At 35.6% G+C, this 18145-nt stretch overlaps 1 protein-coding gene across 1 annotated transcript in view; it reads right to left on the bottom strand.

The window, feature by feature from the left end:
- Nucleotides 1-18145, bottom strand: part of NEIL3 (nei like DNA glycosylase 3) — a 41672-nt gene that overhangs the window by 12812 nt on the left and 10715 nt on the right. Inside the window, exons 2-6 of the mRNA XM_058669972.1 lie at nucleotides 15098-15225; nucleotides 8609-8743; nucleotides 8058-8271; nucleotides 5732-5806; nucleotides 2556-2722 (exon numbers count right to left, since the gene is read on the bottom strand). Coding sequence (XP_058525955.1) covers nucleotides 2556-2722; nucleotides 5732-5806; nucleotides 8058-8271; nucleotides 8609-8743; nucleotides 15098-15225 — 719 coding nt within the window. The remainder of the gene's footprint in view (nucleotides 1-2555; nucleotides 2723-5731; nucleotides 5807-8057; nucleotides 8272-8608; nucleotides 8744-15097; nucleotides 15226-18145) is intronic.

Consider the following 18145-nt stretch of genomic DNA (forward strand, 5'->3'; position numbering starts at 1 on the left):
GCACCTCAGCATTGTGTTCTAATTCTATCTATTTATTCACTTATGCCCTACCTGGATCTTCAGCACTTTAGTGGGGTTGTATTTTCTTTTGTCATTGAATTTCCAACACTCAGCACATGGCAGAAATGAATAGAGTAAATAAACCAAGCATGAAGATACAAATTCTGTTAGATAGTATATAATTCAGAACTAACAACAAATGATAAAGATACATAAAATGTGAGATAATCAATGAAAACTGGAAAGTTTGGGGAATTTTTCGGGAAGGACTTGAATGAGCTTTCAGCAGCTAAAGGACCATCAGGATTTAGACCATTGCTACTGTGATTTTTTTAACAAAATTTGAGTTGACATTAAATAAAGAGGAAATTAATCAACATAAAAAACTCACCCAGAAAATGAACAGAAAATATTAGTCACAGAAAAATCTAAGAATAAATAGCACTGATTTTTAAGCTTTTAAAATTATGCATAGATTTATTTTCCAGTGTGTAATCAGCTTCTCAAAAATTTTATGTTGAATGCTGATAATATAAAGTACAATTAAGTTAGAAAAGAGCTGAGATTACACAGCTCACAACATTTTCAGAGTTGTTTGGCCTTCCTTAGCTCATGACTAGCCCTAAGTCTCCCTTAGGGGACATTTAATCATTGAAAAACCTAGATTCAAAACAAACTTCTAAATTTGACAATTATCCTGTTACATGAAAAATAATGTTTATTTAATGATTTGTAAGAATAAGAAATTTTGGGCCTGGCAAGGTAGCTGAGCAGCCAAAGTATTCGCCTTGCACATGTCCGGGATCCCATATGGGCACCGGTTCCAATTCTGGTAGCTCCACTTCCCATCCAGCTCCCTGCTTGTGGTCTGGGAAAGCAGTTGAGGACAGTCCAAAGCCTTGGAACCCTGCACTCATGTGGGAGACCCGGAAGAGCTCCTGGCTCCTGGCTTTGGATCTGCTTAGTTCCGGCCTTTGTGGTCACTTGGGGAGTGAACCATCGGGCGGAAGATCTTCCTCTCTCTTTCTCCTCCTCTCTCTATATATCTAACATTTCAATACAGATAAATAAATCTTAAAAAAAAATTTGGTCAAACAAATCAACATTGATGTATGAATGTTTTGAAAAATAGCTCTTGTTCATGAAAAGGAAGAAGACTATAAGCCTGTAAAATAAATACAATTAATCACTTAAACATATTTTGAATCTCCATGACAGAAAAGTAAGGTGAAGAAGCTGAGAGGAAAGGGTTAGAGAATGATTTACAGAAATTACCTGAAAACAAGACAAGAAGTAATGCCAACAATACACACAGGGGCATGAAGATGAAAGTGTAGCTCGCAACACGTCTGACCACATACACTGGCATCCATGTGGCACAGCATCTCCACCCCATGGCTTTGAGCTCTTACAGATAGCAAGGCATCTCTTTTCTTGGATTTTCCCACAGCCAAGTCACACCCTGCTTCTCTCCATAATTCCAATCCTTTCATTCTGTTCCTTTCGCTTGTTTGTCCTCCTGCTCTGTAGTTATGGGTACTCCTTGAAGCTTAAACCTTGGTTCATTTTCATTATTCTTTTTCAGTGAACTGAGAAAATGGTCCAACTAACAGTACTGTGCAGAGAACCCTCCAGCCATTATACCCTACCCTGTGTTATGCTCCATTAGGACATCTCTTCTGGAATATTCTATTGTTAGTTCATGGAAACAATACTACTATATCCTTACTATAAGGTTAAGACATCTAATGTGTGGATCTGACAATTTATTGCATTGTCCCATATATCAAATTTGTTTTGAAAAAAAAAAAAAAACTGAAATTAAGGTACTACTTTCAGTGTCTTAATCTTAGGTTTGACAAATGTTGCTTGCTAGTGACTCCATTCGGGGCTCTTCACATATGCCTTTGGTCTCTTTATTTTCCTTCCTAACTATGCTTAAATCAAAGTTCTTAATATACTTATTTAGATAAGACATTAACCATTTCCAGAACCACTACTGACTCTATCAAATAGTTGTGATCCTGTCTTTAAAACTAGTTCTAACTGGGGCAGGACATTGGCATGGTGGGTTATTCTGCTGCTCTGGACACCCGCATCCCATATCCTGGCTATTCTACTTCTGATCCAGAGCCCCGCTAACATGCCTGGGAAGTGGCAGATGACAGCTCAGGGACTTGAACCTGCCACCCACATGGGAAGCCCAGTGGGGTTCATGCTCCCTGCCTTCAGCCTACCCCAATCCTTCTTCCTGAATTTTCTATATAGCTTCCTGGAAATTATCTAGGTCTTAAAATGACTCATATTTATGCTGTTATTTTTGGTTTATTGTTACATAAATGGGATTACTTTGTAAAGGCCATAGAATCAGATTCAAAGTGTGAGCATATTTTGGTACAAAACCAATTTTAAAATTTATCTAGTTTTTTCATAATATGTATTTTTCATTATGAAAAATTTTCACCCAACTTATTTTGTGAATCAAAATAAACCCATACAGACTCTACCTATTAGATTATTGAGGTAAATAATGTTTTGTAAATTACATCTCTTACCATACGTCAACAAATTGAGGATTTTCTTCTTGACAGTGAGGACAGAAATATGTCATTCTGCTGTTCTCTCCTAGGCGACACACAATTATTTTGCAATGGCACTGACCACAATTAGGCCGCTTATAAACCTTAAAGTGTTTTGAGATTGCCAATCCTCTTTTGAGACACTGAAAAAAAAAAAAAAAGGACAAATTAACAATGTTATCTTCGAAGCAATCTTGCTAAGGAGACAAAAATACATTCTTGAAAGTCATCTCTAAAAATCACTTGTTAAGAATTTACATGTGTTTACACATGTCTTTAAAATTTTGTCTTTCATCAGAGAAAAACATATTGACAAGATTCAGTAATGTGTGTTAAATCAGATATAAATGAAATAATTAAGTCATTATTTTATCTTATTACTATTCAAAATTGTTCTTTGCATAACTTTGCTCCTTTATCTAAATGAAATATAAAAGTTCATATTTTAAATATCTTTTATGCTTTCAAAGTTCTTCCTTGAATTAAACATAATTATATGTCTAAAACAAAAAGATTAGCTTTAGCTCTAAGCTGTTCATTCAGTTACAACAGCCAAAAATCTTCCTTTTGTGACATAAAATCCAACGAGATTTTCTCCTTTGATGACCTGAAAAAGGACATTTTGTTTTCTTTTTTAACTTTACACATCCACTAGAAATGAAAATAAAAATTCTAACACCATCACAGCACAGAGCATGCTCCATTTAATAAAAGTTCTGTTTTCTGTCACACATTTATATATTCTATCCGATCCGCAGTTCCTACAAAGGAAATATTTTGGGTTGACATCAGCAGTGAACATTCAAAGGCCAAGAGCGTGGCTGACTATGTGTGTAGTGAACATTACATAAACAATTGACATTAATTTAAGGAAGTTTTAACATACCCAATTTAATTGGAGTAAAAAAAGAGGCAGTTTTCCATACTCATCTTCTCAGTAAGCATAATGAACATATGTAATTAAAAGCAGCCATATTTACTCGAGGCAGACAATTATACAAAGCACAAGGTTTATTAATGCTTTAGGACAATTAATGAAGAACACTATGGCATCTACTTTTTGAACATAGTTTTAAAAAAAATCAACCACCTCAGCTATATGTTGGCGGCGAAATACTGGGCAAATGAAGACCCTATCATGGACTGTGACAATCAGTGGACGACCTCATCGAGTGAAACTGGCAGCGATTCATAACTAGAGAACTATTAAAACCATTTGAGCAAGGATCTCAGAGCATGCCCCACATCTGGGACTTGGGGTAGGTGGGAAACTGGGTGGGGCTTCTCCCTCAATATCCCCTTTTACCTCAGATACATGATGGAAACAATATGGACATAATACTATTACCCACTTCCTTATACCCCCTGAACCTTTTTTTTTTTTTTACCGTAATTAACTATGTAGATTGTCAACAAAAATACAATAAAAAAATACATTGAAGAGAAAAAAAATTAAAAAAATTAAAAAAACATGAAAATGGAATTTAGAAAATGAACAATAGAGGCAAAATAGGTATCAATGATAATTTGTTTTTTTAAAAAAAGTATGCCTAAATCTGTGTTGTGAACTACATGAAATCTCATCTTAAGTAAATAATTTTTAGAAGTCCTAAAAAAGTTTTACTGAACTTTTTATACGCATACATATATATAAAAAATAAAGATTTTTTTTTCTATTCAAAAGGCAGAATTACATAGAGAGAAAGAGAGAGAGAGATTTGCCATCCATTGGTTCACTCCTCAAATGCTTGCAATAGCCAGAACTGAACCAATTGCAATCCAGTAGCTGGGAGCTTCTCCCAGGTCTCCAAATTTGAACAAGGGCACAAGGACTGAGCCATCTTCTACTGCTTTTTCAAGTATTAAGTAGGAAGCTGGATGGGAAGTGGAGCAGCTAGGAATAGAACTGACATCTATATGAGATGTTGGTACTACAAGGCAGAGGATTAGCCTGTTACGCCTCCACACTGGCCCTGCATACATAAAACTTAAATTTTTACATATTAGCTTATCAAGAACTTTTTTCATTCCCCCTAAAATGTCTCTGTGTTAGAGAATCATTAGCATTCCATCTTGCAGATAAAGAAACACAAATGACATTAAATCATCTAAATCACATAGATGTCCCAATGCTAAGTCTGATGGGGCTAATGTTTATTTGCCCTCAAGTACTAGGTTTACCTAATACTAGGTAGAACACTACTCTAGAATTTTTACATTTTATGTGTTCAAGATTTGAAAAAGAGTATAAGTTGCATATTAATACAACTTTCCCCAATGTAACATAAAGAAGTATAGAAATAATTTAATATTGTTTCAGTTGAACAAGTTTGGATTGACCTACGATGTAGAATTACAGGTTGTAAATTATGTCCATAAATATCATACTCCCTTATTGTACCTTCATAGTCTTATCACTAGATGGCTATATACAACCTTAATATTTTTGGTGAAATGAACATGGAAACCAGTGTTCAACCATACTTGAAAAAAAATGTAATCTATAAGAGCAAAGCTGTGATTTTGAGATTTGACTATTGTTTCTAGCCTTTAACTGTATCTTGAGGAACAGTGTTTTTTTTTCTACTTACTATTTGTTGAATTCCTACTTAAGCATGGATTGTGAGGCCAACTAAAATCACACCATTGTAATTTTTTTTTAACAAATGAAAAATCAATGAGGAGGAGGGAGCATGGCAGAATGGCTCAATGGCTAAATCCTCTCCTTGCATGTGCCATGAACCCGTATGGGCACAGGTCCGTGTCCTGGCTGCTCTACTTCCCATCCACCTCTCTGCTTTTGATCTGGGAGGGCAGGAGCCGATGCTTCAGAATCTAGGGACCCTGCACCTGCATGGTAGACCCTGAAGAAGCTCCTGGCTCCTGGCTTCAGATAGGTTCAGCTCCAGCCTTTGTGGCCATTTGGGGAATGAAACAGCAGATGTAAATCTTTGTCTCTCCTTCTCTCTGAAGATCTGTCTTTCCAATGGAAATAAATCTTAAAAAAAAAAAAAGGAGCATGTTTGAGAATTGAAGGAGGAGGGTAGGTAAATCATTATGTTCCAAAATCTATACTGTGACATATGCATAAAATTTGTTCACCATAGATACATATCAATAACTAAATAAAAGAGAAAAAATTGTTTTCTTACCCTGTAAAAGAGAATACTGAAATCATGTGTCATTTTCACAAGGTGATGGATCTGTTTATCTGTTAACTGACAAACCTTGAAAGGGAAAACAACTTAGAATTTCTTAGTTCATTGTAAAAAAAAAAAAAAACTTACCTCTTGATATTTCTGTTAAGAACTATAAAAAAATTTAAAATATATACATATTTTCTAGAAATCTAGTTTTATATATCTACTTGGGGTTAGTAGTTTACATTTGACAGTGTTCTTGATAATAAATACCATTGCTACTTTTAAATTTTAATTCTAAAGTGATACATTTATTGATTGCTACATATCAGACATCTTTAAAGTTCCAACATTATCCAGCAGGCATCTTGGAAAGACTAAGTAAATAAGTAGACAGAAAGAAGGGAAGAAAATATAGGCACAGGAATAGATGACCGTCAGGAACAATATCAAGCTATAAAATGATACATTCATTTATATGTACTAATGACATAGTACATATCCATAGCTTGCTGGGGGTATGTGTTAACCCAAGGAGATAAATAATGGTTAACAGGTGTGGGGGCAGAGGCAACCAAATAGGAGGAATTATTTATAATGTTCTATGCAACAGTTAGATATCTATCTACGGTTGACAACAGTTAGTTGAATATTCTAAAATAGCTAGTAGAAGGTATCTGAATATTTGCAACACAAAGAAATGATAAACGTTTTAGGTGATGGATATTCCAATTATGCCAATCTCATCATTATATGTTTTATGCAAGTACTGAAGTTTCACATTGTACCTATCAAATATGTAAAATCATATTTCTATTAAAATAATAGCTCGATCAAGAAAACCAAAGTACTTGTGAAAAGATGGAAGAACTCATACAAAAAAAAGAGTTTCTGAGGAATGCTTTTGCACAATGCCTAAGCTAAATCTCAGTGTAACCCTTGCAAAATTATCACTTGGCATATGTGCTCTCAATGTTAAGACCAAAAGAAATCCTTACTAGTGACTTATCCCAATGGGATATGCATGAATGTGTGTACACTTACACATAAATATGTACATGTACAATAAAAGGTAGTTTATAAAGGAGTATAAAAACCAAAATCATCTATCAGTGTTTCTAAAAGTACTTGTTCTTCAATTGTTTAAAGTTTGAAACCTCTGTAGTTCCAAGGCATTTATTTCTCACCACATCTTACACATTGTCATAACATATCCTGCACCACTGAACCATACTTCTTCAGTAACTGTCCATGTGCTATTGGGATGCTAACAAGTTAAACTTTAATTCTTAAACCCCAGAAATTCTGGGTAATATTTTTTTTTACTAGGTAAAACTGTGGTTGGATAGATAGTTAAAAGTTAATTCTAAGTTTATCCAAGGCATTTTTTTATTTCAAACTAGGACGTTTTAAGTGACATAAAACAGATTTAATCTAGAAACATTAGTAACTACTTTCTTTTAAAATTTGATTTCTATACATTTGAATTTATATTTTTGCAGAATCTTGCAGCAAATGTTTATACAAGCAAAAATAACAGGGGTTGTGCTACAGTCCAGCAAGTTAGGCTGCTGCTGCTGCTGCTGACATCCAGCACCAGAGCACCAGCTGGAGGGTGTGCTGCTTGGCTTCCAATCCATTCCCTGCTAAAGCACCTGGGGAAAGCAGCAGAGGATGTCCCAAGCACTTAGGGCCTTGCTACCCAGTACAGAGTCATCGATTCTTAACTTCAGCCAAGCTGGCTCTGCCAATGTAGTCACTGGAAGAAATAAACTGCAGAGGGAAGATCTTGTTTATTCTATCTCTCTCTCTGCCAGTCTGCCTTTCAAATAAATTAATCTTAAAAAAAAAAAGTAACTTAGGCAATAAACACGATAGAATTAAGGGAGTTAAAACTTCTTATAGTTAACAGCAACAAATTATAACATGGGGATACATGAAGCATTCTCTCTGGGTTTGCACTCCAGCCTCTCTGAGCCTCAGAACCTTGCCCTGGGGAACATCACTTTCTTTCTAAAAATGTAACTTTACTTTTCATCATTCAGTGCTGGGGCTTTTTTGTTTTGTTTTCTGTAAAAAATAAATATGATTTTGCAGACGAATGAAAAGAAAATACAAACAATAAACTCTTTCTTGTGCAAGTGTTCCTCTAGTACTTGAACAGTGTTCAAAGCAGCCTGAGTTATTTTAACAAAGATCACCAATTGTGTTTCCATGCCCTCACTGATCAATTATTCCTACTTTCTGCTATCTGATTTCCGTTCCTGTCATTCCACAGAAACAATAACAAGATCATTTAAGAACAGAGAAACAATTTTAAAAAATATGTATACGTTACCTTAACAGCTGGGTGGAGACCACTGTCAAAAAGAGCTTCATTTTTGATGATATTTCCCACCCCAGGCAACACTTTTTGATCCATTAACACATCACATAGCATTCGACCTTTCTGCTTCTTAACTTCATTTTCTGCTCTTGAGAAACTAAATTTAGGTGAACAAACATCTAATTCTTCCATCATTCTTATTCTCTGTTGGCATTCCATTGAGTTTCTTCAGAAAGGGATATAAAACACATTGATTATAAATCAGGTTACAGTTTTGCAGGGTGTCATTTGAGGTTAGCAGTATATAAACAAACTCTTAATGGTAGCCAAAATTTAAGAAATACATGGGCAAACATCTTAACAAAGATCTTAACGAATTCTACTAATTGATGTCTCTTTTAATAAAGCTCTTATTAATTATAAATCATTTATTTGTCCAGCAATCTTTGTGATATCCCAAAACAAAAGCAGGTTCAAACTCTGCAGTTCATAGTTGAATATTTTCCCCTTTTCTCTTTCTTTCCTCTCTCTCTTTTTCTCTTTGTCTCTCTCTCTCTTAATACCTGAGTTCTACTGATGAATCAAAGAAACAAATCAAATCTTTGGTGAGCCTCACTTCCAAAACAGGACAACCTCCATTCTTGGTTTTATGCTCAAGTGGATTTATCCGGATGAAGCCTTTCATTCCAAAATGAATCCTGAAACAAAAGCAAATCAGTTTTTGAGATAGTATTATCACTTTCAAATTTTTTACCTTTATTTTATATTTCTTGGATTATAAGTGAACAAATGTTAGGGTAGCATTTTTAAACAGAAAAACAGTAACTAGTATTACATATTTTCTTATTTTTTTATAGCTTCATAAGTCTGAAAGATGCGACAATCAGTTTTACAATCACAAATAATTTCCTAGAGAATTAAGCAGCCCCCTACAATACGTCCAAGAAAATGTATGCTGTTCTCTTGTTGCCTGAAGTTATCTTTTATTCACAGAACAGTCTAGCATCTCTCGGCATCTTTTTCAGTTTCAAAAGTCTGAGATGAGATGATGCTAAATTTAAATTGGCTATAGTTTGTGCTGTTACAAATTCCTCAAAGCCACTGACATTCAAATTCCTTATTTCTAGCCACAATGAATTGGAAATGTTTATCTACTGCAAAATAGTATCTACAGTTTAAGACATTCTTCTTCCCTACTGATTTGAGGAAGAATGAAATAAAGCATATTTGTTTTTGCAAAATTTTATGTTATCAAAAAAGTAAGACAGAGTTAGAAGAGAGAAATCAAAATAGTATAATCTTCAATTATTTTCAATTTCTTCTACCTTTCTACACTGGAAATTGATTTATAAATATTTACTGTTAAGTTTAGGGCCACAATGCCATGGTGAAAAATTCATAACCTTTCAGAGTTTGTAGAATTGATTAGCATGTGCAACTTTAAAAAAATGGCTTGGTGAGATCTCTGATGATGAAGATCAAATATGACTCCCAAGATGCAATACTATGTTCTGCCTTTCAAATCTTTCCCCTTATGGCTTTGTTGAGTTAATAAATATAGGTCTTTTGGCAGCAAATGTTACTGCTCTGTGCTACTAATTCCAAAACACCATGTTCCAGTATAGCACAAGGCTAACCAGTCTAACTTTAAAAATGTGGGTTTTAAACTCTATGTGCCCTACTATCCATCACAAATGCATTTTACATGGCCCATAGTTCTTGACAGCAAAAATGTATGCCTGTAAGTACTCCATAATTTAGCTTATAATGGTTCAACCCAGTGAAAAGGTGTACAACTGTCATGCCCAGAAGCCATCATATCTAAAATCTTTTCTGCTGCATGGATCATAAATTAGATGCTAAATCATTTTCTATAATGAAGCCACATCCACATAAAAAATCTCAAAGGCTGAAACAAAATTCAAATGCAAGAGTAGCTCCAATCATAATCCTAAATAAAATATATACACCTTTGTCTTACAAATTTGTTCATTTTAGAGGGAAATGTGCACTAAAAGAACTGTGTTTGTTTATATTATTAAATAGCTAAATTTCACAATAAGACACAGTAAATCATTAATTTTTGTGTTTATTACGCACTTTTATCTTAAAAATACACTGATCTCATGAAAATATTTGAGTCTCTAACCTATTAGATTTTGTCTTGCTTCTATTCTTCCCGGAAGCTTACCATAGCTTCAGGATTATAATATACACAGTATTCTTATAATATTTATCATACTTGCTTGAGTTGGGTTCTATTAACTGCATCTAAAGTAATAAATAAAAATTATACTGATACTAAAAATGAAGCTGCTAGTAAGAAGATTTGTTTAGTTAAAAACAGCTTCTAAAAACAAACTAATAAGTAAGTACTGATCCTGTTTTAAACATCAGCGCCACTATTTTAGGCTAATCACCATGAGAATCATTCAGACATCCTGAAGTAGCATAAACCACAGTAATGTCACAGGTTCATGTTAATGACAACTTCACGTTGCATGGAAAGCAACTGCTTGCTAAGACTACCAAATGGTGATAAATGTCCTAAGAATAATGTATATAAAACAGTTAGCTATAATAATTATAAAAATCTATGCTAGAAATTCAAAGAAAGATCTTTGAAAAAAGAAAGTACTGCTTCTACTTAGGAAATGTAAGACCAAATATAAATACAGTTCCCAACCTAAGAAGAAAGAGAGAACATGGTTTTAAAAAATCACACTCCTATTTTCTTAAGCCCATCTGGGACAAAATGTTGGAAGGCAACCAAGTGAGCTAAATTCCTAAGAGTGGTAAGCTCCTCTGAGGAAAGTCGTAATAGAAAGTTGTCATCCATTGCAGAGCACAAGAAGAGAAGACTACCATTAAACTGAGTAAGAAAAAGGAAACTGTCAATATTTTCCACACACTTTTAATACTGAGGATGGGCTTGGGTGATCCTTTAGAGCCTCTATAGGCCTGAGACCAAAAGAACTGCCTTCCATCACAGGACACCAGAGTTCTTTCAATCCTCTCTGTATCTTGATGAATTCTTTCCTACGAAACAAAAGCCTTGGGAAACTATTAAGCTATTTTAGCCAAGATGAAATAATTAAAGAAAAAAGCTGTCTGTCTTGAAGGAGGAACAGGAAACTGCTCCGCATACGATGGTGTTACACTGAGTACCATGCTTACGCGGCAGCCACCAGGGAGGAGCAGGAAATCCTTCAAACAGCAGGCACAGGACAAGACACTGCACTGCTGTTGAGGAGGAGATAAAGGCCAAAGCTGTCTTTATCTAGTGGAAGGGCAGGAAATGAGCTTTGGCATGGAACCCACAACTGGGAGACAGGTAGGGAACTCTGGCTCAGGAACACCCACAGAGATGAGGGAGAGTTTGGTTGTGATGCAGAGCCTGCAACCCTGAGGTCCATGTGCACAAAGGCAGCTCCCGATTAAAGCTGATTCAGAAGGAGTGAGGACCTCTCTCTTCCACCATGAACCTCTCACTGAGTGTCAGTCAGTGACAGTAGGCTGCCAACACAAAGGGGCAGGAGTATGGAGGGACACACAGGGTCTGCAGGAAGCTGACAGGGGAGAAAGATCACAGAGAAAAACAGTCTCAGCCGTACCAACTACACATCAAACAGCAATAGCACCTGGAGTTTTGAAGTTGGTGCACTAAAAGCACTTTCAATACACCAAAGCTCAAATCAGGCTCAGCTACTTAACTGGACTCACTCAACCTTCTCCCACCCACACCATGCTAGCAACCCGAAAGCAGCACTACAGCAATTTTGGGACCTCATTGATTTAGCTCAGGTTCTTCTGTACATGACACCTGGAATTTAAGTTTTCTTAATGTAACGACCCCTGTGTCACTATTAACTGCCCTTCTCTATCCCTGGCAATGTTCCCTGATTTGAAGTACATTTTGTCTGTTACTAGTATAGCTACTCCAGCTTTCTTTTAATTTGTGTTCCAGTAGTTCACCTGCTTTCACCCTTCTCTTGAACTTGTCTCTATATTTTGGCTTTTCTTACATTTCTTGCAGATAACTTATGCTTGGGTCAAATTTATTTATAAATAAATAAGCATGTGTATACGTATATATTTAATGGGATTGCTTTCTTGACTTACCTTTCAGCAAGTTCATTATCACTTCTATTTTGCCTGTTGATTTTGAGTCCTGTAACTTTAACTGAATTCAGTTTTCTAGATTTCAATTTGTGCCTGTTATTGCTTTCCTTTTTGCTGGACATACCTTGTTTAACTTTTTTGGGAGGTTTGCTGGTACTGAATTCTTACAGCTCTTCTGGTTTATTTAATAGCACATTCATGTTTTGTAGCTTTTTTTGTATGCTTAAAATTCTGAAATGAGGGTTTTTTTTAAGCTATTGAAAGATGTTTCTGTTATCCTCTGTCAGTTTCTGATGAGAACACCAATATTAATTTTAAATCTACATCTTTCGTGTGATGTTTGTTGTACTGAGGTTGCTTCCAGAATTTTGTCTTCAGCTTTGTTTCTTGGCAAATTAGGTATGTATGAGGGCTATCTTTTTGTTTCTATATTGTTTAGTGTTGACATGCAATTCAGGAACATAGTTTAATTGTTGTTGTTATTATTAGTTTTTTTTTCACAAGATTAAAAGTTCGTGAGTAGGCTCATGGAATTCCCACATAGGAGACCCAGATGCCTTCTAATCTCCCGGACTAGCCCCAGCAGTCTTCCCGGACTAGCTCCAGCAGTCTCTCCTGGACTAGCCCCAGCTGTTTCAGGCATGTGGGGAGTGAATCAGTAGATGGAATATCTCTTGCTTTGTTTCTGTCTCTCTGCTTTCAAATAAAATGAAAGTAAATTAAATAAAAATTTAAAAGCAAATATTACATTTGGTGATAACACTACAAATGTATTATTACTCATTCACTTTTTAATAATTATTCAGTTTGCTCATATGTGTTACACTTCAAACAGGAAATTAAAAGTTAATTATTTTATTTAAAAATCCGTACAGTATTCAGAAATAGTGTAAGTACTGAACACACAGTAACATAACTGTGCTACTAAAATAAATGTATATAAAATAAGTTTAAGTATTCTGTACGTACCTGAGTACATTCTGGATACATCATGCACTAACAGAAATAATCACTATGTAATTTACATTTTCCTAGAATGTGGATACATAGCAGATTCTCTCATAGAGGACCATACCTAAATTCTGCTTTTATAAACAAATGAATTCTAAAAGATTCACAGTATTCCCTGTGAGGTGCACATATAACTAAGGCCTATGAGCAATTTTGATTGTGAAAACTGAGTATTAAGGGAAAAGCATTAGCAGCCTTTAAATGTTTTCTGTTATCTTCTCTCTAAAATGAAGACAAGTCTTGTGGCTAAAAAAACAGCAGAAATGGCGGTAGAAACGAAGACTTCGTTTCTATCTCAGGCTCACAGCCCTGAAGCCTCACACAACAATCACACATCCTTGACAGAACCATCCATTTTCCTAAGAAGACCACATTTTTGTTGTTTTTGTTATAGTGTGAAAGAGGATAGTTGACTTTAGGCTTTTGAGCCCAGTTCCAAGAGATCTGACACTGACCTTGAATTGTTGCAACCAATAATTGCTAAGGAGGTGGAAAATGAAAATTAAAAAAACAACTGCTGTTTAACCTACCCATATTACCAACAGAGGTATTCTCTAGGGATGGAACTTGCTTGCTTAGTTTAGAGTGTGTCCTTGTGTAGAAAATCCGGAACACTTTCTGACAGCCCTGCACTGAGGAATGATTCCTCCTTTATCAGTCTGGTGAAGAACTCTTGATAAAAACCTCTTTCATGTTCTATAGAAATAAATCTGCACCTAATATCTGAGAATCAATAACATATCAATGCTTTCAGCCATCATGCATGGATTCTACTGTGAACCTGCCTGTTCAAAGCTGAGTTTTCAATCACATCAATCTACTACAGCAGTAATGTAACCTGCAATATATCACTGCTCCATGAACCAGTAAGCATATGCTGATACTATCAATTGCAGACTAGGAAAAAGTATGAAGTAGCAATGCTGTCCAAGGACAGAAGCTGCTGACAAGGAAGAGAGAGCACCTTAAAGGAAAAGCAATTACACAAAATCCCAAGTACTCTAAGTAGTTGGCTGATGCGAAGCAAGAAATAAAATCATTCAGTTGTATCATTTTGTGGGTATTGTTCACCTTTGGTTAGAAGCATGGATCCAGTAACAGGTCTCTCCTTAAAGATGATCCCTACAATAGCTTAAAGAAACACGAAAATGGATACAAGGAAACAGTACTCGGGTTTCTCAGGTTGCCACAGTTTAGATCAGATTCAGGGGAAAAACAAAGAAAAAAGACTGACATTTTGTAGATTCATAGGCATTTTGCATGTTCCTACAAAGATTAAACAGGCAATCTGCCTTGCAATTATACCGTCACACTTTTTGATCCATAAATCAAAAAGAGGTGGTCAATTGCTCCCCCTCCCGCCCACCCGTGCCAGCACATAAACCATGCATTTCTCTAAGGACTGTGAAGCCATGGAAGAGCTGTAATTTCTTTGCAAAGTTTCTAAATTATGTAAGCCTTTCCAATTCTGCTCAAGACTTCACAGAAAGACAGAAAAAAAGAGTAGAAATCTAGTGATACATTGAAACTAAAGTAGGACCTGTCACAAATATAAAGTAACTGATGTCACTGAATGCAATAAACATTTGGTGAGAACAAGAAAGGAGAGCAGTGGGGAAGGGAGTTTGGGAAGAGCAAAGCAGAGGTGTATTGCTCTAATACATCTTGGGAAGCCCTGCTAGACTATCCATTTGTTTAAGGCAAATAAATTGACTAGCCTCCAAGTAATGATGACATCACAATTTATTCTTCTGCTTCTTATTGCTTCCCATAATAGAGTCTCAACCTCTTGTATTAGAGTTCTCCTAAAAATAGAGCACTTTCTATGAGTAAATGTGACACCTAACAAACTGCAAGGAAAGCTTTCTACGTATCTTGAAACATAGAAATAGAAGATGTATGGTATAAATTTATCTTACCGTAAAGCTTTTGGCCCAAAGTACACAAAGAGCTCCTTCCCTAAAGTTTCCACGCCACTGTAAACATATCCATTAAATAGTCTGCAGAAATTCTGGATGGAATAATTATTATGATCCAGTGCAGAAGCCTAGTAGAAAATACATACGCACATGTAAACACACACAGAAAAATTCTCAGCAAAATTACAATTTAAATCCTAAATGTATTTATATTACTTCATGTCCAGGTGCATTCCAATGAGAACAATCCCCAACAAGTCAAATAATTTAATCAGTTGTTTACAAATTACTATGCAATCATTCAAAAAAGAGAGTAGTGAAAAACTAATTGGCAGACAATCAAAATGAGTTTATTTTAGCAACATATAGCGTAGCTCTAGGGAAAAAAAGCACAGGGAAAGAAGTTTTCATGTGTTAAAAGTAAAAACTGGAAGAAAGATTCTTTTCACTTTGAGAAATACATCCCAGTTCTTCAAAAGAATATCCCACAGAAGTAACTTTAAATGATGAAAAAAAAATTAAAATAAAGGGCCAGAGTTATGGTAAAGCTTATTGAGCTAACACATGTGGTTCTGGCATCCTATGTGAGCACTGGTCCAAGTCTCCCCTGCTCTATTTCCTTTTCAGCTCCAATAATGCCCGGGGATGGCAGCAGAAGATGGCCCGGCTGCTTGGGCTCTGTACCCAGTTGGGAGACTCAGTTGAGAGTACCAGGCTCTTGGCTTTAGCCTGGGCCAGCCATAGACATTGTAGCCATGTTGAGAGTAAACCAGAGGACAGAAAAATCTCTCTCTTGCTTACTCTCTCTTACTATCTTTCTCTCTCTGTGTCTCCCTCTCTGACATCTGGCCTTTTTGAAAAAATAAAGAAAATGCTTAAAAAATGAAAATAAAATCTTGTAACTTAATTGATGAACTTTTAAGTAAGGAAGGAAATAATAAGAGGTCAAAATAGAAGGGAACCCGCTGGAGGACACAAGCAGAGCCCTGAAGCCAATTTACCATCAGGGCATTTACTAGATGTAAGGAATGAGAGATAATTCTCCTCCTTCTGTGTGGACACAGAGTACAAGATTGGGTTCTGGGTTAGAGAATTTACTTTGATATTTGCTGTGCTCTGCCCATAATGTTAAGAATAAAGAAAAATAATCAGCCTTGGAAAACTAAACAATTTTTAAGAAAGATTAAGTATATGTACTGAAGACTATAGAAAAGCAAGGAAATTTTAAACTGAAATAAATATAACAAACACAAAATATAGGCTCTGTGGTGATGGGAAGGGAATAGGATTTGTTTTAGATACTGATTATACTTTTTTTTTCTTAAACTGGTCATTACAAACATATTAGTGCTCCTTCGTTTTAAAAATTTAGATATGTTTTACAAACATTATGTAATTAATGCCAATACTTACAGTTACAAATGCCTAACCTATTATACCAGGATATTTCAAAAAAATTGACAGAAAATATAAGTAAAGGATAAGTTTATTTTGATATAAAAGAAACTCAAAATGTTCATTCTTTCCTACTATACATTTCCCATGGAGTTTTGTTCATCTCAATTGTGCAAAGATTTCAAAAATTTTTGAGCCACTCTAAAAAACAACAACAACAGTTTATACAATAATACAGGCCTCCCTTTTAATTGCATTTACTGTAAACTTTTTGAGGTAATGGTATATAAGAAAAATAGGTGTATGTAATATGGCAATACATTAACTTTTAAAAATACTTGAGAGGCAGAGAGAAAGAGAATGAAGGATTATTGCTTCCTCCCAAGGTGCACACTATCAGGAAGCTGGAGCTGGGTATCAAATTCCAATGTGGAATGCAGATTTCTTACTAAGCATTTTAACTGCTGTGCTAAAGACATACACCTTCACAATAACTCTTAATCTAGGGCAAGGATGTCTTCAGAAAAGTTAATGGTAATACATATCATGAAAGAATATGTGCTGATTTCAGTTTTGTTTCCACAAAAAGAAGCTTACCTTTTAATTCCATTTTTAGAATTTTGAAGTTCTCTCTCTCTCTCTCTCTCTTCCTCCCTCTCTCTCTCCCTCCCTTCCTGTTTCTCTCCCTCCCTCCCTCCTTCCCTATCTGCCTCCCTCCCTCTTTCTCTCTGTCAAACATGTATACACACACACACACACACACTCAGTAAGATAGTTTCCCACAGTCTTTGGTGGTTAGGAGGAATTTGTTGCTTCAGCCATCTGTATGTCTTAGTCTCCTTTAGCACTTTAAGTTCTAGAAGTTAAATTCACAAATCAACATCTGATATCCGGCTGGCCAATTAAAAACTTTTTGTGAGCTGCCACAAGACTATTTTTCACCCTATGGCCCTCAACCTGACTGCTTCTTTCCCTCTTCTTAAGACTGGAAGCCAAAGGATTAGGTTGCTCCCTAGTCTGCTCGTCTGCTCCCTGCCCAGATCTTTTCTCTACTTGATTCTCACTTTACCATGTTTTATAATGACTTCTGGCAAACAGAACGGTAATTCTAAATGAATGTTGCTGTCACAACATATAACAACACAGTAACTGAGTCTCAATTGTTTTATGTGAGGTCTACTCACATCACCAGCTTAATAGCTTTGACAATAAGTAACACCTTTTAAACAAAAACTCAAAAGCCTTCAGCTATAATAGCTAATGTTGTTCACTTCACTATGACTTCAACACAGATATCCTCTAACAACAGAAACAATGACACCATTTAAAAATGGGACATTTCTGGGCTATTTCATTAGATTAACTCATTTTAGGCAAGCTTATTGATGTTCCAGTATGTGTCACTATTTGTTCTGGATACTACAGGATTAGCACTAAATAAAACATCTGAAACACACTGCCCTTATGGAGTCTGTATTCTGATGGAACAAACTGTAGGTAATAAACATAAGAAAGTAGCACATTAGAAAATGTTTAAAAGAAATCTAGATCAGAAAGACAATCCAGTGCTCAGGAAGGGCACAGCCAGTGGGCAAGTTTTAAATGAAAAAGGGAGTCAATCACGATCCAGCACTGTAAAAGTATAAAAATACT

Source organism: Ochotona princeps, chromosome 11 (genome assembly GCF_030435755.1).
Source record: "Ochotona princeps isolate mOchPri1 chromosome 11, mOchPri1.hap1, whole genome shotgun sequence".
Lineage (NCBI taxonomy): Eukaryota > Metazoa > Chordata > Mammalia > Lagomorpha > Ochotonidae > Ochotona > Ochotona princeps.